This window comes from Emydura macquarii, unplaced genomic scaffold (assembly GCF_026122565.2).
Source record: "Emydura macquarii macquarii isolate MOO-44397 ecotype Brisbane River unplaced genomic scaffold, CSIRO-AGI_Emac_v2 contig_968, whole genome shotgun sequence".
NCBI lineage: Eukaryota > Metazoa > Chordata > Testudines > Chelidae > Emydura > Emydura macquarii.
The window spans coordinates 6067409-6090676 of record NW_027131105.1 but is presented as its reverse complement, the minus strand read 5'-3'; the positions used below and the strand labels follow the sequence as shown (position 1 = coordinate 6090676).

Sequence of the window (23268 nt, the reverse complement as noted above, 5' to 3'; positions counted from 1 at the left end):
CCTTCTCTTTAGTGTGCAAGTCTGTAAAATGAGGATAATGGTACCACCTAGCATGCGCCCCAGCTTAGCCTAAGGCTTAATGTTGCAAAGGCAAAGCATAACCCTGCTGGAGAGCGACAGGCCGATAACCTGCCTCCATTCCTCCCTTCAGCTCCAGCACGGGGAGGGGGGAGACTCTGGAGCCCCGTTTTCACTGCCTCCCCATCACACTACAACCACTGCAGCGAGTCCATCGGCCACCGGCGTGTCCCCTCCAGCCCGCCTCTAGTCAGGCCTCCCGGGTCCCCTTTTCTGTCTTGGCGCTCGGGCCTCTCTTCCGGCCTACCCACGGCACGGACGCTCTAGCTGAGAGGAAGCCGCTTAGCGGGGGGCTCTGGCCCCTCCTGGCACCTCAAGGCCGCTGCTCAGCTGCCGACAGGTCTCCGCTGCCCTAGCTCAGCTCGCCTCGCCCCGGGCCCCTAGGCGCGGCTGGGAATCAGCGCCTCCTCCGCCAGCTCTCTATGGTCTCAGTGGGGGCCCAACCCCAAAGTATGGGTGCTGGGGCCGCTCTAGCCTGGCTGTCGCCTCCCGCCGCGTCTCGCTGGTTCGCTTTCCTGTACGGCGCCTATCCCCATCCGGGTCCTTGGGCGGGCGCATGCGCCCTGCTGGTTCAGTCAGGCGGTGGTGGCGCCGAAGCAGCGGGATAAGATGGCGGCTGAGGGGCCGGAGGCGCCCGGGAGTTCAACCTGCGGCGGAGCCGGGACCGAGGGGGCCCCCGGTGGGGGAAGCGAGGGTGGGGAGAGCGGCCTGGACATGGGCGGTGAGAGCGGGAAGGGAGGGCTGGTCGGAGTCCCCCGGCAGGCTGCTCCCCGGGCGGGAGGGGCAGTCCCAGTCCGTTCCCCTCCCCCACCCTTACCCACACCCCCACCCCCACCCCGACTGCTCCCGCTGGGGGACGGGGAGGAGCGGCCCCTCCTGGGATGGGGGAAGGAGCGGTTCCCTTAGAGGGTGACCCCGGATTATGGGAGGAGGCTGGGGAGAATTGGATGGGGAGCGAGATCCCCTTGTGAGGGAGGGAGTCCTGGAAGAGTCAGGGCCCCGAGGGTTAGTGGAGGGCTTTCTTGGGAGCCCTTGATGGGGGTGGGAGGAGGAAGGAAACCGGGAACAGAGAGTGCCCCCTGGGGTGGGGTGGGGGGGCAGAGGATGGCAAGGAGTGTGTTTGGGAGGTGGGTTCCCCCTGGGAGGTGGAGAGAGTCTCTCAGGGGCTAGGGGAGAGGGCCTCCTAGGGATTGAGGGATTCTTTAGGGGGCTTCTCCTGGGAAAGTACCTCTGGGATAGGACCTTGGTAGAGAGTCCTGGGAAGAGGGAACTGCTGGAGCTGAGGAAGGACACCCCTCTGCAGTGGGGCCCATGGTGTTGCAATCAGAGGGGGGATACTATAGCATGGTTCAGAGGAGAGGAAGAAGGGTGATTTGCTCCCAGGGCTGAGGAGGGGGCACCCCAAAAGGGACCCCCTTTATTGGGATGATCCCTGAAGTATGGCCTCTGGGGAGGTGGAGGGTTTGGTATTTTGTCTCTGGACACTTCTGTCTTCCTCGTACAAGCTTGTCACCTGGATTAGTCTGAAGAGTTAACTTGCTGTGGGCCAAATTTGTCCGCAGACTGGTTACACAGCAGGAAAACTGGAGTTGGTTATGTTTCTGAGTCGCACAGAAATAGTGGACTTGTGTGGTTCTGTTAGAGGTCATGGGACTGATTAGTGCACCTTCTGCTTTGCCTGGTACTATGAAATGGCAATGCCTAATGGTTAGAGAGTCCTGGGTTCTATTCCTGGCTCTTGGGGGGGATCTAGGGGAGGTCTCCTGGGAGCTAGGATCCCTGAATGCTAGTTTCATCTCTGGGATGGAGAGTGAATCCTAGTGGTGAGCACAGGAAATTGGAAGCCTGGTCTCTTGAGTTCTGCTTCCAGATCTCTCCCTAACTCCATTTGTGATGTAGAGCAGATTGCTTCACTTTTGTGTCTCTTTCCCCATCATCTGTCTCACTGCAGTGCAGCTCTGTGGAAGAGCAATGGATTTTGCCCTCTGGAGCGTTTTTTGCAGTATTCACACAAAAAATGTAATTCTTGACTGATGACTCAGACAGTGACATGCTCCAAATTTAAGGCAGAGGGGCCTAAGTTTTTCATGCAGATACTTTGCTTGTGAGTTGTTTTTCTCCTTGCCATGATCTGCCTGCAATTCTAAGTGGCAAAGACTCATTAGCTAGTTTTGCTGACAGAGATAGACTTTAACAAAGATATTTGGTGGGTTGCTTGTATGAAGATGACTCACTTTCTGAAATGCTGTAGTATGTTGGATACTTACTGGAGCAGGGGCATTTGACCTCTTTGGTGCTTTATTACAGAGTGAAAGCTTGCCTCTTAAAAGTGTAACCTATTTAGTTTCTGCCTTAGACACAGGTGTTGGGATAGGCTCAAAACTTTAAAATTAATGACTATTCAGAGGGCTTTGTGATCCACATTTGAGTTTAGTCCATTTCCCCAGAGGCCAGGGACCACATGGACCATGGAGACAGCTCCTCTGTGTCAGGGCTGAAGTATGTTGATAGGATGGGGCAGCTTGCCCTGCTACAGCCCATGGTGACACCTGATCTGTTGAGAGATGGAGAATTTAGGCTATGTCTTTGTTAGAAATTTCTGCCGGCCCAGTTCTGTTGGTCAGGGGTTGTGAAGAGGTGCAATCCTCAAACGACTTGGCAGAATCCCTAGTGTAGATGCAACTATGCTGGCAAAACTGTGCTTTTACTTGTATAGTGTGTTTTGTTTGGGGGGTTAGAATAAGCTAGAGCAGTGACTGCAGCTTTGCTGACCTGAGCTGCATCTGCACTAGCTGGCATAGTGTACTGGGTAAATGCTCCTAGTGGCCTTCATCTCCAGGGTTGTCAAGTTAGCACCTTTCACTGGGACTAATTTTGCAACAAAATGTAGGAAAAACTACTGAAAACATTAGACTCCTAGGAATTATCAAATTGTATCAGAGCAGTGACCAGTCCAGTATTATGTTTCTGATACTGATCAGTACCAGCTGTTTCAGAGGAAGATGCAAGAAAGCTTATAGAAGACAATTAAGGAATATAACAAAGCAGTGTGGTTTGCATTTTCACCTTCCTATTCATAATCTTCCTCATCCATCCTCCCCTTGTGTATAACCCTCTAGTTCAGAGGTGCCCAGGCCAGCGCCCACGGGGGGGCGGAGAGGGAGTGCCACCTAGTCCGTTCTGCCATGGCTCTGCTTCTAGCTCCACCCCCAGTTGCATGGCCCCTGGCTCCCAGCCTTGGCTGTGCTCCTGGCTATGGTCCCAGCCCCGCCCCGAGTCTTGTGTCCCGGCTGTGGCTCCACTCCTTCTGGCCACAGACCCATTCCCCAGCTGCAGCCTTGGCCACAGATCCATCCCCAGCCTTGGGTCACAACCGCAGCCTGGCTGCAGCTCCATTCCTGCTCCTGACCATAGATGCACTCCCAGCTGTGGTCCCTGGCTCCCGGCCTGGCCACAACTCTGGCCCCAGTCTTGACTCCTGGTCCAGACCGCGGCCCCAGTTCCCAGCTGCAACTGGAGGGGGGAGGGCGCAAGGTAAAAAGTTTAGAGACCACTGCTCTAAGTACAGTCCTAGGGTAGGAAGGTTGGACTGGTGGAACTCAAGAAACCTGAGTTCAATTCCCAGTGCAGTCACATTCGTTTGTGGCCTAGGGCAAGTCAATTAATAGACCCAGTTCCTGAGTTCCCCATCTGTAAAATGAAGATAATACTTCCTTACCTCTCATTGGTATTGTGAAAGATAAAAAGCCCCCATTAATGACTGTGAGAGGCTTAGAGACTACGGTGATGAGGACCATATAAGTACAAAGAGCTCCTATGTCTCCACTTCATAATCTTACCTGCCCATCATTAGTCTAGGGCTATGTCTACACTGACAGCGGCAAAGTCGCTGCCGTCAGATCGACTTATCTGGATCGACTGAGCGGTCAGTGAAGACCCACTCAGTTGATCCAGAAGTCAACACTGTTAATCCACCCCCTTAAGTGGCGTAGCACTGCGTCGACGGGAACGTGGTTCCCATCAGTGCAGCGCAGACGGCGTACAGAAGAGAAGCACAGCGGTTGACGGGAGTTACGCAAGTTCTCTGCGTAGTTTGCGTAACTCCCGTTGACTGCCGCCAAATCGCCGGAGTAAGTGTAGACCAAGCCTAGTACTCTGGGGGACAGCAGTTTCTTTCTTAACCACATTACTTGCTCTAGTATCAATACAGATAAAGGAGTGAAGTGATTTCCAACACCAAAGAAATGTTACATTCCTTCCCAGTTCCTCAAAGTTTCTTTTTCTATTACTCAAGAACTGTAGTTTGTATGTTAATTTTCTTTCCAAAATATTGCCTTGTAGTAAGGTATGTGTTAATTGCAGAATGATTACTGTCCAGTAAGATAAGAGAACCGTCTGTATTGTAAAGTTAGTGACGGAGAAGATATGCCACATCATTTTGCAGTCTTCCTCCTCATCTCCTTCTGCCCAAGTATAGGATTGCTTTTTGCATTATATTCTCAGGGGCTTTGACCATCCAGTTTTCAGTGGCTCAAGCAACAAGGCTTTCACCACAGATTCTTCCACAATCTGATATTTAGACACATAGCCTGAAGTTTTCCCTCTGTTCAGTTCTGTCCTTGTGCTTCTATTTAGATCCCTTTGGGCCCTCTGTGATCCTTCCCATGTAAGACAATTGCTGACTGTGTCAGATGAGAAAGAAACTTACTCTATAGGCAGGTTATTACATAATTATCCACTACAGGATTTTCTTGCATTTTCCCCTCAGTCATCTGATAGTGTTTGGAGACAGGATATCAATCTAGGTGTGGTCTGGTTCTGACTTTGGTGTTTACACCTCAAAAGAACTATCAGATGATTGATATCATGGCGATGGACATGGTATATAGGTATTTGAACCAAAATGATCAAGACTCGGGAGGCTTGCCTTGTCTTTTATCTTATCTGCTCCAAGATAAAAGCAAAATTAAAGGGGTACATACCCCGGCTTCCGTTCATTACCCAATATGTTGACACGTATGGGGTAATGAATGTATGCTATGGCATGTTGACTCAACTGTGATCATGTTTCACTGGTACAACCCAAAGTAGACCCCTCACCATCTCACTGATCTTGATGCTGTAGGTTCCAACCGAGACGTGCTCCCGAAACCTCCAAGTGACAGTACCAGCAAGCAGGAAGACGCCAAAGCAGTGCAAGGCTGCAATGGAGTTAACGCCGAAGCCAGTGCGATAGTATCAGGGCTCAAGGACCCCTCTGCAAATGAAGAAAACTCTCAATATCCTGCCCACGAGGAGGGACATGTGGCAGTGACCAACCCTGTGGCAATGGAGGAAGCCACTCTCTCATACCCTCTGGAGTTCGAGAAATACTGGAAGGCAGCTCAGGAGAATCCTCATGACTTCACGGCATGGACTGAACTCCTTCAGTATGTGGAACAAGAGGTAGGGCGTGAACTCTCTTGGTACATGGGGATATTAATTAGAAAGGAAAGGGCAAAATTAACAGTGTGTCAGGTGGCACTGTCTTCTTGGAGTTTATAATTCTACAAAAAAGTAGCAACTCCTTTAATTTAGAAAAAAGGAATGAGTTGTCTAGTGGTTAGAGCAGGGTCCTGTGGAGTGAGGACTGCCGGGTTCTGTTCCCAGCTTTGGAAGAAGAGTGGTGTGGTGTCCAGTGGTTGGAGCAGTGTGGAGGCTGGGAGTAAGGACTCCTATATTCTATTCCCAGCTTTCAGAGGGGAGTGGGATTGAATAGTTAGAGCAGCAGATGGCTGAGAGACAGGACTCCTAGGTTCTGTTCCTACTTCTGCCCCTGACTTGTTTTGTGACAGTTTACCTATCTGTGTCTGTTTTCCTACCTGTAAGATGAGTTACTTCTATGCAGCTCCTATTGCTGTATTGTCTAGGCTGCTTCTCCCTGATTACAAGCCATCTTAATGTCTGCCAAATTCAGCCCTGCCACAAACAGATGGAACCTCATTGAAGTCTATGGTATAGTACCTGTTTTGTCAAGGGCTGGATTTGTTCTAGGTCCTTTGATTAACTTTAATGAGATAATTATTAAGTGGGTATTGCAAATTTTAGTACTAATTAGTGAGAGATTTAATACAAGGCCCTTGCCGATCCTCAGATGAAAGATCAAATTACCACTTGAAAGAGCATTATACAGTGGAGATAATTTGGAGGAGCCTCAGACTCACTGTAAATTGATGGAGTTTCTCTTTGAAAGTGTGGTAACATAGTATTTAGACACCCACAGCTTTTTACATTGTAAACCCAAATAAGGGTTTGTTAAGTGCTGAGTAAGAGCACATTCTTATTTGAAAACTTTCAGCCAAATTGTTTTTCGATGGAAAATTGGAGTTTTGATTAAATGAAACTTTTTGCAAAAAGTGTCTGCTGTCTGTGGATATTTTTAATTTTTTTGTCAAAAAACAAACCTGCCTGAAAACCAAAAACCTTTCAGCTGAAAACCAATGTTTAATTTCTGAAGTGCAACTGCAGTGCCTCATTGGAGTTGTAGCTCGGGACCTCATGCCTCCATTCTTTTTGCCAGGCCCCCGCTGGACAACGTGATACACCACATTAATGCCTCTGTCATGGTGCATAGTGTCTCCGCACAAAGAGAGACTGCAGTGCATCATGGGAGTGGTAATCCGACCAGGGAACCCATCCTATGGAGGAGAATAGGAGTATGGGGCACCTGAACTACAACTCCCATGAGGACATGCAGTGACATTTCAGAATTAAAACACTTCAATTTTCAAGCCAAAAACATATTTGCAAGGCTGCTTTGGAGCTGGCAGGGTTTGGTTTCCAGCTCTCCCAGTTCCAGGGCTCTTCACACAGATGCTCATTCCCCTCCTGCTGCCCTTTCTTTGTGCAGAATCACATCTTTGCGGCACGAAAAGCCTTCGATGCCTTTTTTGCTCACTATCCCTACTGCTACGGCTACTGGAAGAAGTATGCAGATATGGAGAGGCGCTTCGACTTCAGCAAGGAGACAGAGGAGGTAAGAGGTCTAATTACTGGGATTTCTCTCTGCTGTGCCACAACAGCCATTCTGAGGTCGTTTATCCCATTGACTAACTCCTTGTTGAATGGATCAAATGCGATAGGGCCAGGAGTTCTTCACAAAGCCAGTGCAAAAGGTCCTCCTTGGTATCTATCACAGGTGACTTGGTAATGATATAGCAGTAATGCAGTGTCTCTCAGCAATTATCTTTGAGAGCCCATGAAGAGGATGGGTGAAGTCCCAGAGGACTAGAGAAGGGCAAACATAGCACCTGTCTTGAAAAAGGGAGAAAAAGATGACCTGGGGAATTATAAAACAATCTGTCTAACTTTGATACCTGGAAAGATACTGGAACAAATGAAACAATCAGTTAGTAAGCACCTGGAGGATAACAGGATGTTAAGTAACAGCCAACATGGATTTGTCAAGAATAAATTATGCCAAATCAAACTAATTTCCTCCTTTTGATAAGGTAACCGGCCTAGTGGATGGGGGAAGCAGCAAATGTGATATGTCTGGACTTTAATAAGACTTTTGACTTATTCCTGCATGATAGTCTCATAAGCAAACTAGAGAAAAATGTTCTCTTGATGAAATTACTATAAGGTGGGTGCATAACTGGCTGAAATTTCTGAATGACACCAAGCTGGGAGGGGTTTACAAAGCACTTTGGAGGACAGGATTAGAATTCAAAATGGCCTTGATAAATTGGAGAAGTGGTCTGAAATCAACAGGATGAAATTCAAAAAAGACAACTGCAAAGTACCACACTTAGTAAGGAAAATCAAATGCACAACTATAAAATGGGGAATATCTGGCTAGGCACCTGTACTGCAGAAAAGAATCTGTGGGTTATAGTGGATCACAGATTGAATATGAGTCAGTAGTGTGATACTGATACAAAAATGGCAAATGTCATTCTGGGATGTATTAACAGGAATGACATATGTTAAATGCAGGAGGTGATTGTTCTGCTGGACTCAGCACTGATGTGGCCTCAGTTGGAGTACTGTGACCAGTTTTTGGCAGCACACTTTTAAAAAAAAGATGTGGACAAAATGGAGAGAGTCCAGAGGAGAGCAACAAAAACAAGAGATTTAGAAAACATGACTGAAAATAAAAAGTTAAAAGAATTGAGCATGTTTAGTTTGGAGAGGAGAAGACTGAGGCGAGACATAGCAATCTTCAAACATGTACAAGATTGTTATAAAGAGGACAGCTATCAATAGTTCTCCATGTCTGCTGATGATAGGATAAGAAGTAATTGACTTAGTTTGCAGCAAGGGAGATCTAGATATTAAGAAAAACTTTCTAATTCTAAAGATAGTTAAGCGATGGAACAGGTTATGTAGGGAGGTTGTGGAATCCGTGTCCTTGGAGGTTTTTCAGAACAGGTTAGACAAACACCTGTCAAGAATTGTCTAGGATGTACACTTAATTCTGCCTCAGCAAGAGGTGGGGGTGGACTAGATGACCTGAGTTCCTTCCAGTCCTACATTTCTGTGTTTCTATGATTGCCTTCTTTGGTGCTGTGCTGGTTTCCCACGAGTTGATGGCCAATGGGGTGCTCTTACCTGGAACTGGACTGGCACAGTTCCTGAGTTAACTGCATCTCTCACCCCACTTATCTCCTTAAAGGCACGACACTTAGGTTTCAGGCCTCCAGCAGTCACCTTTTTAAGGGTGCAATCCCACAATTCTCTCTCTTCAGACCGGGTGTTTGGTGCAGACCCCAACAATTTACTGTAATTGCCTCAGCAGGTCTGACTTCAGTTATGTGCTGTCCTGTTTTCTCAGGAGCAATGACAGAATTATCCAGTGACCAGCCAGTTTCCGTAAAGTGAAGTACCAATTATTCACAACCAAAGCATTTCAGAGAAAACATATCTTAAACAATTAACAGCTTATATGCATGTCTCATTTACCAGGTGGTAACCTCTCTTCCATGTGGAGACCATGGCAGGTCTAAAATACCTTGGGTCTTCTCATGAAGCCTGATTCTGTTGGTAAACATCTCATGCCTATCAGTTATTGGATAGTTTATGACCATATCTTAGGTCAGGATTGTTATTTTATGCAGCTTCAAGTCCTTTGTCTACTAAGGCCTCTGATCCAGGTCAGAGAAGTCTCTGTGCTTTTTTCCTCCATGAGGCTGAAACTTCAAAAGACTTTAGCTGCGTTGTTTCAGTATTGAGAATTTGCATTAGTTACCCCATTTCCTTTAGTTCCTGCAGGAAGCATTCTGTATCTTACTCTTTTAGTCAGGAATATAATTGCTAACAATAACATATGGAGACATATAGCAACTAAAAGTCAGTATAATAGTCTTTGATTATTCCATAGCATCTTTCACATGGTTTAGATGGGAGGGAGCATTATGAGGCTTATTTTTGTTGCAATCATTGTGAGAACCCTTTGCTCCGCAGGTGTTTGAGCGAGGACTGCAGTACATCCCCCTCAGCATGGACCTCTGGATCCATTACATCTCTTATCTACAGGCCATCTTAGATATGAACCTTCCTGAGTCCATACAGAAGATCCACAGGTACATAACCAGAGCAGCAAAAACACAGGACAACACTGTGTAAGGCATTAGGGGAGACTAATACTGCCTGGGTCATAACTAATCTACTAGAAGATCCAGGACTGTGCTTTCTTTGGGGTGGCTGTTTATTGCCGTGGTGCCTAGAGGTCAACCAAAATATGGGCCCCGTAATGCTGTGTGCTGTACAGACATACAGGGTCAGACAGACCTTGCCCCCAAAATGCATAGAGTCTAAATAGACAAGACAAAGGGCGGAGAGGAAACAGAGGTGCAGAGAGGGGAAGCAACCTGTTCATGAGAAAAGAATAAAACTCAGGTCACCTAAGTGTCTGCCCAGTGCCCCACCCATTAGATCATGCCGCCTTTCTTGTTAATGAATGTTCTTTCTCTCTGACAGTGTATTTGAGTCAGCTGTGGCTGCTGCAGGAATGGACTTCCGCTCAGACAAACTGTGGGAGATGTATGTGGAGTGGGAGAAAGAACAGGGTGACCTGAAGGCCATCACAGCCATTTATGACCGAGTTCTCTCCACACCCACCCAGCTGTACAGCCACCACTGGGAAAAGTAAGTCTCATTCAGCATGAAAAAAGTCCCTGGGTCTCGGCGGCAACTGCCACAGTTTGGTATTGATTGGTTCCCTTACTGGTGGTCTTTGCAGAGAGGCTAAGCATTGACTGGGGGTAGGCCCTATAGACTGACCTTCCCTCTTTTCTCTAAAGGGGGTGTGTTTGCAGGGTAGCAGAGGAAAAATTCATATTGCCTCTGCTTTTACTATATTTGAACATAGGAATTAGGCTCAGTAAAGGAGTGACTGGTTGAAATGCCCTGTGTTCTACAGGAGGTCAGGCTCGATGATCTAATGGTCTGCTCTGGTCTTAAACTTTGTGAATTGCTGGACTGGATCAGACCCAAAGTTCATCTAGTTCACTATCCTGTTTGCAACAGTGGCCACACCAGGTGCTTCAAAGGAAGGCATAAAAACCCCAGATTAGCAGACATGGAATAATCTGATCCCCATATTTAGGTCCCTCCTGATGTCTAAAAGTTAGAGATTGATTTAACCACTGAAGCATGAAGTTTAATATCCCTTCCACAATATTTATTGTTAGTAGTAGTTATAACTCTGGATTTTCTTGATATTCAAATAAGTATCCATTCTCTCTCTTAATCTGATGGTGTTTTTGGCCTATTCTGTAGATTGAGCCACAGAAAGGGTAGTTCTCTATGTGACACTTAGTACCAAGGGTTAAATTCACACACACACAAATGCACAAAAATCTCTCTTTTGCAACATGTAAATCGTTCCATGTTTTCTGAGACCAGTCCCTGCACGTCCCCCTCCCCAGTTGCTCAATTCCTAGCTGTAGAAATTGGTGATGGTCATTTTTTAAGAAAATTTTTCCCATTCCCATAGATCTGAGTGCCTCGCAATCTTTTAATGGCTTTCCCCTCACAATTCCCTCCCTCCCGTCTCTCGAGTGAAGTAGGATAGTGCTGTTATCCCCATACTACAGATGGGGAGCTGAGAGGCTAAGTGACTTGCCCACAGTCACAGAGGAAGTTGGTGAGGGAGCAGACAACTGAACCCAGGTCTCCCAACTCTCAGGCTCGTGCCCTAACCATTGGACCATCTTGCTGCCAATATGAGTAGTTAAACTGTGGAACTCTCAGTGGCAGGATGTTGAAGGCAGAGAGAGCATAGTTAATCTGAGGAAAGGATTAGACGTGTTTTAGTGATTCTCTATCTTCAAGGCATAAGCTGATTGCTACCTGGTTCAGAGAGAGAGGTGGGGAGTGTACATCATCACATATATACACATGCAGTGTAGTATCTCACAGATGCACATTAAGGAGATGTCGATTTTCCTCTAGAGCACCCTGGATTGTTTACTCTGAGCAAGAGACTGCATTGTCCATCTCTTCTGGTACAGTGGATGCTGGGCTGCGCTGATACTGCTGGAGGTGAAGATGAGATGGTTAGGGCACTGGCCTGCAACTGGGAGACCTTAGTTCAATTCCCAGCTCTGCCAGAAAGGGTACACATACCTGAGCTAGTTAGATCAAAGCTAGTTTGAGTAACAATAGTAGTGAGACTGTTGCAGCATGGCTAGTCCCAGCCACCTGGGATCCTGGGTACGTACTCAAGTGGCTGCCAGCCATGCTTCTGTGGCTTCACTGTTATTGTTACTTGATCTGGCTTTGATCTAGAGAGATCACCACCTGATTGCAGTGCAAACATATCCTTAGTCTCTTTGTGCCTCAGTTCCCTGTCTGTAACATAGGGATAATAGCACTGCCTTACCTCACAGGAGCATTGTGAAGATAAATCCATTAAAAAGTGTGAAGGACTCAGATACTATGGTAATGACCTAAGAAAATTTACATGAAAATGGGTGCAGATGCCCCCAAATCAGCTTGCTGTATAGGATAAGATGGCTAGGTGGGACACTACTCCAGGCAGACATGTGATCTGATCCGATACAGCAGTTGCTCTGTTTTAAGACTCTTGAGCAGTTTGAATGGCCGGGTTTAAAAGGCCTCCTCGTCCTGGCTTGAGTGGGCTTTGATGCAGGCTGGGGGTATCCATCACCAACTGTTGTTCCTTCCTCTCATGCCTCAGGTTCAAGGAGCATGTGATGAGCAACTCCCCCAAAGACATCCTGTCTGCGGAGGAGCTGCTTTGGTTGCAATCCAAGATCACCACAAAGTCGGTACAGAAGAATGTGGAGACAGAGGTAGAGGAGGCGCCGCCTGGAGAAGACCTGCCTCCGGGGGTGGAAGTGAAGCCAGAAACAGGAGCTGATGCCCAGGTACCACACTTCTCAGCCTCCTACCCAAATGATGCAGACTTTGACAGTTATTCTGAGCTGGCATCTGCTGTTAGGGTGGGTATTGGTGTTATTTATTATTTGTGTTACGGTAGTACAGAGAGGGGGAGGAGGCCTGTTCTTTTCTGTGCTGCACACTTAGTGAGACAGTCCCTGCCCTGAAGAAGTTAGAATCAAAATAGAGAAAGGGGAAAGAGTGAAACGGAGGCAAAAACAGAAGGGACTTTCCCCGGGTCACACAGCGGTAAGTGACAGCCAGGAGCAGTAACCCAGTCTCTCCTGACTCTCAGTGCAGTGCACTGTTCACTCTTGAATAGACCAGGAGAGAGTGCTGCAGACTTGACTATTCTTCCCTCATCAAGAACCCACTCGATGCTGCATTGCACCTTACAGCCCCATGCAGCTTGAGATTTCTTCAGTTCTTGCATGCAAAGGCCTATGTAATATTCAAGGTTTTCATTTTGGAGCGTTCTCCCATTCTGGAGAACTGCTGGAATTGGTGGTAGTGACCTCAATGTATATCACTTACTGCTGTGAGCCATTGCCTTCATACCTTGGCATGGTGGGAGGGGTTAACATGTGAAACAGATCCTTGTTACTGAAGATCCCCTTGCAGTTCTTGTCAGAGAGAGCAGGTGACCCTTCCTCCCCTGGCCACATTCCAACATATTCCAGCTATGTGCTGGCTCCCTAAAATTCCCCCCTTTCAGTTTAATTTGAATTAAGGAGTTTACTTCACCGACTCTCTTAAAGTGTTAGGCGGCATGGCTGTGCTCCTCCTCAGGGCAGCTATGTTTTAGAGATCCTTTCACACACGGCTTCTTAAGATCTAAATGAGATGGAAGGTGCTATAGAAATATAAGATTATCACCATCTTTTTGCTCTGGTTCCTCTACCAGGGAGATCTGGACCAGGACAAGATCCGAGAGCTTGTTATCTCCATCCGGCAGCAGGTCTACACCCAGAACGAGACAGAAGTCAGCAAGCGCTGGAACTTTGAGGAAGGGGTAAGTAGTCATGGACTCAGCTGTTGGAAAAGTTCCATAGTAGGGACTAGTGCTTAGCAGCATCCACTCTCTGAACTGGCATCTCGATCCCAATGTGCAGAAGCCTTAGATTCTGTTTGGTGAAGAGGAAGAATATGCATTGTTCTGGCAGGAGTTCACAGAGGCTCTTGTGGGTTCTTTTGTTTCACACAGGCCATCTCTTAGTATCAGGTTAGACATGCCTAGACTTCCCAAGGTAGAATCATTCCTCATCCTTCTGATGTAGCTAAGCTGAGTGTGGTTCTGCATGTGGGGGGGGCGCTTTCAATTGTGGGGCCTTAACCTGAGCTCCTGTCTTCAGGGACACAAGATTTCACAGTGCTCTTTGTAAGGGGGATATCTAGCCAAAATTTGCTCCCCTTGCTGTGCGGTAGTGGGAGTTTCCTCTCCTCTCACCCCCAAAGGTGGCTGATTTTGCTCCATGGTTAGCATTTTGCAAACTATATTGAGACGGATGAGGGATGTACCATTAATATGACCCTCCATCAGCTCCTCCCAGGGTAGAATGCTGCTCTGAATGTCTGCTCTAGAGTATAGTATTATTATTGTGGTAACATTTAAGGATCTTAGTCAGGGCTAACAGGGTTTTACAAGGCATTGTAAAACCAAATATAGTTCTGCCCCTAAGAGCTCACATTCTGGGTTAGCTCTCTCCCACCATCCTGTGATTGAACCTGCTTCTCTGCTGTGCCCCCTCCTACCTGTCTTGGGAGCCACTGTTTATTCCCCGCTCTCTCCCATCCTAAACATTTTGCAGATCAAGAGGCCATACTTTCATGTCAAGCCACTGGAACGAGCACAGCTGAAGAACTGGCGTGACTACCTGGACTTTGAGATCACCAACGGCTCCCACGAGCGCACCATTGTGCTTTTTGAACGCTGCGTCATTGCCTGTGCCCTCTATGAGGAATTTTGGATCAAGGTGAGCGCCTTCCTTCTTTCCCTTCCTCCCTGAGGGTTGCCCCACACGTCTGAATCCTGCTGACTTCACGCTGAAGATGGGCGGCGCTGCTCCCCTTTCCCTCACATGCTCCTCCATCTTTGCTCCTAAAACAGTTAAGAGGATGCTCTAAAAAAATCTCCTCAATGGCTGTGTGTTGTCTTAGCCTTGGAAGTTGGATCTGTTAGTTTATCATATATTTCCTCATTCACAGAAGACAGGCAGGAAATAAGCCAAAGCCTCGTTGCAGTCCTAAATGGTCAACAATGCCATGACTAAGAGGGTGGATTGGCTTTGGATGGAGGTAGCAGGCCCTGGGGAGATTTGTGTCCATATTCTGCAGCTGATAAGAGCAAAATTTTTACTTGAATACCCCTGCTTCATTTTTTTAAAATGGCTGTAAGTAAAGGGGGGAGCATCTGCTGAGAGTCCTAGGGGACACTGGTCTACATGGCTTAACAAGCCCATCCCTTGTGACAGCAACTCAGATCTGGAACAGAAAGGCTGGGTGGAGTCTCTTGTGTTTGTTTCACTGGTTTAAAGTAAATTGGCTTCCCTCTCTAGATCTAGGCAGGGTCTAGTAATTCTGCTCCCATTTAGTACTGGGCAGAGTCCCCTAGCTCTTGGACTAAGCCAGCAGCATCTTGTAAGGGTGGGGGTGTAAGATGCCCCTTGGGAACCAGAGAGTTAATTCTGCACCAGGGCATGAGATCCCTCTCCCCAACCTGGCTGCTGCCCACATTGCTTGTGCAGTCAGCACGAGTTCAGGTGGCGCTCTCTTACGGATTTCCAAACGTTTCATTTATTTTTTTATTCTGCATGTATATTGTGGAGCAAAATTCTAACACCCTTCTTTTAAATTCCGTTGCTGCTTTTTATCTGCCCGTGTTTCCTACCTGTCTAAGAGGGTGCAGGAAATTCTGAAGAGAGGTGTGTTAAGCCCCTTAACGTGAGTGCACCATAACCTTCTCAATACAAGCTGATGTAGCAGACTTTCATACGTTTACGCCACTGGAAGCGGGCAACCTTAACGCATCCTTGTCCCCTTTATGTCCCCTTCACCTCTTCTGATCTAGTACACGAAATACCTTGAGAACCACACTGTGGCTGGGGCCAGGAGTGTCTTCCAACGAGCTTGTGGCTACCACCTCCCCAGGAAGCCCAACATCCACCTCCTGTGGGCTGCATTTGAAGAGAAGCAAGGTCAGAGGAAACTTACCCTATCTGCACCCATCTGCTGGTCTGAGAAGCCCCTGATTAGGTGGAAGTTGACTTTACTAAGCAGTTCAATAGTGAGGGAGGTGATAGTTTCTCATTGACATCTCACTAAGCCACCCAACACCCTATCTTGAGTGTTCACAACCAGCCTGCTCAGTAACTCTTATTCAAAGATTGAGGCCAAATCTTAAGGGGCAGATGTGACTGGTTCAGTTCCGGGCTCTAAAGTTAGCTGTTCATGTGCTAGTCTCTCCCAGAATGCTTAGTGGGCAATAGAATCTAGGACTGCTGAGCTAAGATTTTCAAAATCAGCTAGTGATTTTTGAGCAGCCAGCTTGAAATCTGATTATTTTTTAAGAGGTTGAGTGCCCAGCAATTTGAAAATCCAGGCTCCTTTAAAGTGTCTCAAGTTGACTAGTGATTTTTGGGTGCTCATTTCTGTAAATCTTGGCTCTGGTTCCCTGTCCTATAAACTCACATGTAAGTTGGGACAGTCCATCTCAGAAAAGAGCCACAGAAGGGGTTGGAGAGCTGGAAAAATGCTTTTCCAGCAGAGAGAGAGAGAGACTTAAGGAGCTCAATCTCTTTAGCTTATCAGAAAGATCAAGAAGTGACTTGATAATGGTGTATATAAGGAGAAAACACTGGATACTTAAAGGGCTCTTTTAGCCTAATAGAGAGAGGCAGAACAAGACCCAACGGCTGGAAGATAAAGCCAGACACATTCCAATTAGAAATAAGGCATGTTTTTAACAGTGAGGGAGATTAACCATTGGAACAAACTCCCAAGGGAAGTGGTGAATTCTCCATCTTTTGAGGTCTTCATATGAAGACTGGATGTCTTCCTGGAAGATACTTCAGTTAATTACAAGTGTGTGCGCTCCGTACAGGGGGAGCTGGTTGACATTCTCCAGTCTGCATTATACAGGAGATCAGACTAGATGTAGGTCCCTTCTGGCCTTAATCTGTGAACTGCTGCTTAGTAAGGGGGACACAGAAACCTAGGGGCTTCTTGTCCAGAAACCCTTTGCTTTAGCTTCGTCCATGTGTTTAAAATGTGTTCTTGTCAGATTTACATTGATTTCATTTGCAAATATTGGCTTGTACCATGTTTAAATTGCAAAGCCAAGACTATGATGTGTATCCGTGATGGTGCGCTATCCCCTTCAGTCTTTACAGGCTTAAAGCGGAGGTTAGATGGTTTGGAAAATGCCGCTAAACCCTTTAAGCCCCCTAGTGTGGTAAGTTTTGCCTTTGAAACGAGCGAAACTCTCATACACCATAGATTTAAAGCAAAATAAATATAGCCTCTAAATTCACTGAGCACCACCTGTGGTTGCCATGCTGCCTGCCTTCACTGCCACTGTCACCTCTTTCTCTCTCCCCTCCTCCATCTGTGTAGGAGATCTGGAGGAGGCACGTCGCATCCTGAAGTCTTTTGAGGAGTCCATCCCTGGGCTGGCCATGGTGCGACTACGGAGGGTGAGCCTAGAGCGGCGACACGGCAACCTGGAGGCGGCTGAGGCTCTGCTTCAGGAAGCCATACGGGACAACGAGGGGATGCCCCTGGCCTCATTCTATGCCATTAAGCTGGCCCGTCAGGTGCTGAAAGTGCAGAAGAATCTAATAAAGGCTCGGAAGGTTCTCATGGAAGCACTAGAGAAAGATCCGGTGAGATTTCGGGAAGGGGAGTGTGACACTCCCAAGAAGAAAATGCATAGGGTGTCTTGGTGAGATAGTGTCTCCCTCAAGGAGGGAAAAGGGACTGTGGAAGACTGTTCTGCATAGTTGCTTATTTTTATTAGTATATTGCATCTATGCTCCAGCTAAGATTCAGGGTGGCCCTAGAAGGTAGCCCCTGGGAATCTTTGGCTTCAGTTTTGAACTCTGACAGGGCCAGAGACTCTAACAGCCAAAAAGATTGAAAATTTTTCTGTGACTGTTTTCTTTCCTTCATTCAACTTGGAAGTCCACAGGACTTCCTTGCATGTAGTATTTCCCAGGTGCCATAGGGCCATTAATCGTTCTTTGTATTGTAATGTTCCTTGATGACCCATCAGATTTTGATAGCCCTTCTGGATGGTTGGGGACAGATGACTATTCTGATGCTTGAGTTCACAATTTCAGAGCAAATATTTTCAAAATTATAAAGCAAAACTTACATATTTTCTTATAGCATAGAATACAGACATTGCAAGTAAGATTAATGCATGCCACAATTTACAAGCCTTTCATAGAGTCTGAACACTAAATACGTTCTTATGAGACTAATACTTATTTTGAGCAAAATGAACATATAGGTGTACTGGTCTGGTCTCCAGCAATGAGTTTGTTGGGTCTTAGCTTATGCCTGCAGCCTGAGCAAGAGCTGGCATCTGTGACCTGCCAGCGTCACAAGGGGAAACTGAGGCACTGAGCAAGGAAAGGATGTGCCCATGGTGGCAGAGTAGGGAATAGAACCCAGGTATCCTTATTTCCAGTGCCCAGCCAATAGACCAAACTTCTGCCTAACTCTTGGAGTGGCCCAGTTAATCAACTTTTAATACAAGAGCAGTCAGGTGGAAGGTTTATGGGAGTGTGGGGGCATGGTAAGCAAGGATCAAAGGGCAACAACCATTGTGGCTTCTGTTAGTGATAGGGTCCTGGCTGAATTCTAGGTTGGACCAGTCCATTCTGCCTTCCTAAATCTACCCTTCCCCCCACACTCTCGCAGCTGAGTGTGGGGTTCTTTTGCTGCTTATAGTATATTGTGCTGTGGTATTTGTGTGCTGTTCAACAGCTGTCGCACTCCACCCAAAGGCAGCTACATTTTAGTAAGGTGGGAGGGAATCCCATAAATAGAGGATAAAGCACCTCAGGATGAAAGGAGCCAGGTCATTTTTTGAGTTCAGGAGACACCATCCCATAATTCCTGGAGCTGAGGGACATGCAGCCTTCGTCCTAAGAATGAAGACCAAAGCAGGGAGATTTCAACAAAACTCCCCTGGTGCCTTCTGAACATCCCTTTTCCTCTTGGCCAAGCACCACATCTCTGATCTCTCCCTCTCCCCGATATCACACAGGAAAATGCAAAGCTCTACACCAACCTCCTGGAGATAGAGTTCAGCGCTGATGTCAGGCAGAATGAAGGCAACACCATGAACTGCTTTGAGAGAGCCCTGAGCAGTGGCCTCCCTGAAGAGACGAAGATTGTCTTCTCACAACGCAGAGTGGAGTTCCTTGAGGATTTTGGGTCCAGCATACATAGGTAAGAGAACACCCTGTCTGCTTGGGGCTGTCTCTGAGACCCTCACCTCTGGGATACAAAAAGTCAGATGATAACATCTAATTTTTCTACAGTGCTTTTAATCAGTAGATCCCAAAGCAGGCTGGTATCATTATCCCCATTTTACAGACCGGGAAACTGAGGCACAGAGAGTGGAGGTGACTTGCCCAAGGTCACTTTAAAGGCCAGTGGTAGAGCTAACAATACAACCAAGGTTTCCTGCATCCCAGTCCAGTGTACTATCCACTAGGCCACACTGCCCCCTGTCCCAGTGCCCATAGTGGGGAGTGTTCATGGGTTTCTTCTTCATTGGTGCAAGGTGCCTGATTGGTGGCTCTAGAGAATTAAGCTGTCTGTTCCTACACCCAGAATTCTCTAGCTTGGAACTGGCTTTGGGTTAATTGCATCCAAACATCAGATCAGTCACAATGTGGCTAACGCCAGCCGCCAGCCCCCTACCCTTGAACTACCACTAGGGATAGTAGTTGAAACTTGATGGCCTAAGCTGCCATCTGTCAAGTCTGCCAATAAGGGAGCCAGTCACTTGTCCATAGCTTATAAAGCCAGAAGGGGCCACCAGTCTGACCAGCTGTTCAACAGGCCAGTGGTAGTGGAATGAGATTAGCAGGAGTTAAAATACCCATCTTGTTAGGGGGTAAAGATTAGGAGTTTAGTACTCCACTTCTGTTCCCACTTCTGCCAGGGAGCACTAGGAGCCAAAGGAAGTTTGGGGCAAAACAAAGCACTTTCAAAGTTAGAGGCACAAATCTTTCTCTTCTCACCAGTGCACGCTTTGGTAGAAATACACACACAGCAAGTTCCTCTGTTCTTGACTATCTGTCCCCTTCTGTCTTCATAGCTTGCTGACAGCATATGATGAACACCAGAAGTTCCTCAAGCACCAGACGACCAGGAAAAGAGCCCCTGAGAATGGGTAAGGCACAGATGCGACCAGAGTTTAAACAGCCTCTATACATTAGGAAGCATCATGAATAGAAAGGAGGGTTAGAATATTATATAGGAAAAACTAGATGATCTCGAGGACTGGAGTAATAGAAATGGGATGAAATTTAAAATACTAAGTGCAAGAATTTCTGCTATAAGCTAGGGGTTCATCAGTTGGAAACATCAGAGGAGGAAAAGACCTCAGTGTATTAGCTAATCACAGGATTACTAAGAGCCACCAACGTGATGCAGCCATGTAATGGGCAAATGCAATCCTATCAGGTGAGGTATTTCCAGTAGAGATAGGGAAGTAATGTAACTGGAAAAGGCACTGGTAAGACCTCATGTTGGAATACTGTGTACAAGTTTGGTCACCTGTGTTCAAGTAAGATTAATCGAAAGTGGAACATGTGCAGAGAATGGCTCCTAGGATGACGGGAATGGAGAAGCCAATCTTATGACCAGAGACTGAAAGAACTGGACTGTCTAGCCTGGCAAAATGAAGGCTGAGAAGGGATCTGATGGCTCTCTGTAAATACACTGGGAGGGAAACCCCAGGGAGGAATAAGAGCTCTTGAGGCTAAAGGACAATGATGGCACAAGAACAAATGGTGATAAACTGGCCAAGAATAAATTTAGGCTGGAAATTAGAAAGATACTAACAATCAGAGGATTGACATTCTGGAACAGCGTGCCAGTAGAGGCAGTGGGGGCAAACAACCAAACTAGTTTGAAGATGGACCTTGATAAGTTTATAAACAGGATTGTAATCAGTAAACATGGGGTTGCCTGTGAGAGCATGGATTGGACTTGACACAGGCGGTCCTTTCCAGTTCTGATAGCTTTACAGTGCATCAGGGCATGTGGTCAGATAGGGATCTTGGATCTCTTTCTGTCAGTATCTGATTTTTAATGCCACATTGCTGTTAGGACACTTGCTCGCTAACTGTTGTATACAGACTAAGTAGCATCTTTGATTACTGACATCCTCAATGAAGTAATAATGCTCATCCCAAAGCCCAGATGGGAGGGTGCTGCATATCATACTGTATTTCCTCTCTCTGATCCCAGAGCCCTGTAGGCACTGTGCTGTGACATGATTGCATTTTTATCTTCTTCCCAGTTGCACTGATGAACCAGAAGACAAAAAGCTGAGAGCTGAGGATTCTACTGGGACAGCCAACCCTGCGGTCACAACTGCAGGCATCACGCCACTGATGGGGATAGACTTGAGTGCTAATTCAGCAGCTTCTTATAACTACAGCACGTGGTATCAGGTCAGCAGTGTGGTACTAATGCAGTTTTTCGAGTCCTGTATGATAGTGCATCTGGCAGAGTTGAAATAAATGTATGTGACATGTTCCCATGTGGTTTTCCTATTATAGCAGAGTGGCTGTTCTGCTATAGTTCAGGTTGAGAGTTGCTTAAGGATTAAGATGATTGTTCTAAGTGCTGTAAAATCCACATGATGACTCAGATTGTTGTGAATGCAGGCTCCTTAATCCTCGAGGTATGCATGCACCTCTCCTCTTATCACAGTAACAGGTCTGCAAAGATGCTCCAACCAATCCCTCCACCATTCATTCAGCTACATCTAACACTGAATACAGGCAGAGTGCATGCAGATAAATTTGAATCTCTGGAAAACAGCACAATGGCATTTCTCTTAGAACTTCCTTGTATCTATTTATTGTAGGTTCATAGCTTTTAAGACCAGAAATTACAATTGGATGTTCTAGCCTGACTTCCTGTGTAGCACAGGCCAGGGAATTTCACCCAATTATATCTGTGTGGAGCCCAATAACTTGTGATTGACTAAAGCATCTTCCAGTAAGGTATCCAGTTTGGATTTGAAGACCTCAAGATGGAAAATCCACCATTTCTCTTCATAGTTTTATTCTTCACCTCCACCCTTACTGATCCATTCTCAGTAGCAATTTCCTGCTGTGGGGGAGTGGGCAGAGTTAAATTTGTATTGCAAGGGTAATATGTGCTTTAATTCTGTATTTTCTGGTTTTAAAAAGTTTTTGGTTAGTCACTGCACATTCAGAAAGAGCATGAGACAGGGCTGGGCAATCTTAACTGGGTGCTAACAAAGTTCGAGGGTATTTAATAAAGAAGAGTATGGTCTGGTGATTGGATCAAAGGGCTGGGTTTCAGGATTCCTGGGTTCTGTTCCCAGCTTGGAGAGTTTTCTGGTGGTTAGCAGAAGCTCCAAGAGTCAGTCCTGCTGTGTTCTAGTCCCAATTCTGGGAGGGGAATATGCTCTTGTGAACAGAGTCAGGGCTCTCAGGTTTTAGTCTCACCTCTATCACGGACCTTGGGCAGTCCCCCCCAGTTTCATTGGGATATGCTCCAAAACAGTAGTCCCCATAAGATGTAAACCTCCCTTCCTAACACCAATCAGTTATTGGGTCTGGAGCAGGATGTTCACCTAAGGGCAGGTATACATGATAGTTTCATACTCTTTCTCATGAAGCAGCAGGGCCACTACTGTCTATTATCAGACAAGATATGGGGCTAGGGCAATCATTGGTCTGGTCAAATATATTCTTCACTTTCCTAGCCTAGTCCAGTGTTACTGTGAGCTCTTTAACAGTGGTCATATTGCACTTCAAAGGTCGATGAAGTGCTTCCTTTATATATAGTGTTGGAATCCTTTGGATTAAGAGCGCTATAGAAATTTAATGCTTTATCATAGCCTCATTTTCAAGGAAATTTCTGACAATAACTATCTCATCTGTTCTGTTTAAAATGCAGAACTACGGTGTCTACGGGTATCAGAATCCATGGAACTACAGCCAGTATTATCCACACAGCTGAAAATGACAAGGCAGGAGCCATACGACCAGTTCAAAATATCAAGGAGCAGCCACTTTACACTTGCTTCCAAGAAAACGAGAGGAAAATGGCTGTCAACTGTTCATAAGAGAGGGCAACTGAACTGCTATGCTAAAAAGCCCTCTTTCTTCTCATTGTGGTGAGCTGCCAACTCTTTCCTTAGCCCACATTATGAACCAGTTTAGATCATGTCAATGCAATGCAGTGTCTGGCTTTCACCACTGATGGAGGCTGCAGAATGGGCACTGCCTCTGTGCACTGAATTGATCTTTTTTAGATGGAAATGTCTAAAAATTCCTTCCTGTATACAGTGAATTCAGACTGGCCTCACTGCAGACAAAGGAGATTCAAAAGCTGAATCCCTTTGGCAGCAACAACAGAATGAATCTTTAGGTGATATCTTATTGGAGCACCTAGAGGAGAATTTTTTTTTTAATTAACTTTATTGCGACAGTCACCCAGGGAAGGATCATTTTGTAAACTTTTCCTGTACATTTCATGTGGTGTAAATAAATGTGTAATTAATCAGACTGTCTTTTTTCA

General features: G+C 46.4%; 1 protein-coding gene across 6 annotated transcripts; it reads left to right on the top strand.

Annotated features, from left to right (window-relative positions):
* Positions 1-645: 645 nt before the first annotated feature.
* LOC137150204 (pre-mRNA-processing factor 39-like) lies at positions 646-23253 on the top strand. Of its 6 annotated transcripts, none has more exons than XM_067543962.1 (14): positions 650-799; positions 5204-5523; positions 6968-7093; positions 9523-9641; positions 10039-10206; positions 12263-12527; positions 13370-13477; positions 14274-14438; positions 15533-15659; positions 17077-17345; positions 18737-18921; positions 19799-19873; positions 21008-21161; positions 22645-23253. In XM_067543962.1, the coding sequence occupies exons 1-14, from the start codon at positions 688-690 to the stop codon at positions 22705-22707; spliced, it is 2256 nt and encodes a 751-aa protein (XP_067400063.1). In that variant the 5' UTR covers positions 650-687; the 3' UTR covers positions 22708-23253. The 6 variants fall into 6 exon arrangements, with proteins under 6 accessions (XP_067400064.1, XP_067400063.1, XP_067400062.1 ...); XM_067543966.1 differs by lacking the exon at positions 22645-23253 and adding an exon at positions 2030-2097 and having other exon boundaries at positions 707-772; positions 21008-22626; XM_067543963.1 differs by lacking the exon at positions 22645-23253 and having other exon boundaries at positions 646-772; positions 21008-22626.
* Positions 23254-23268: the final 15 nt, after the last annotated feature.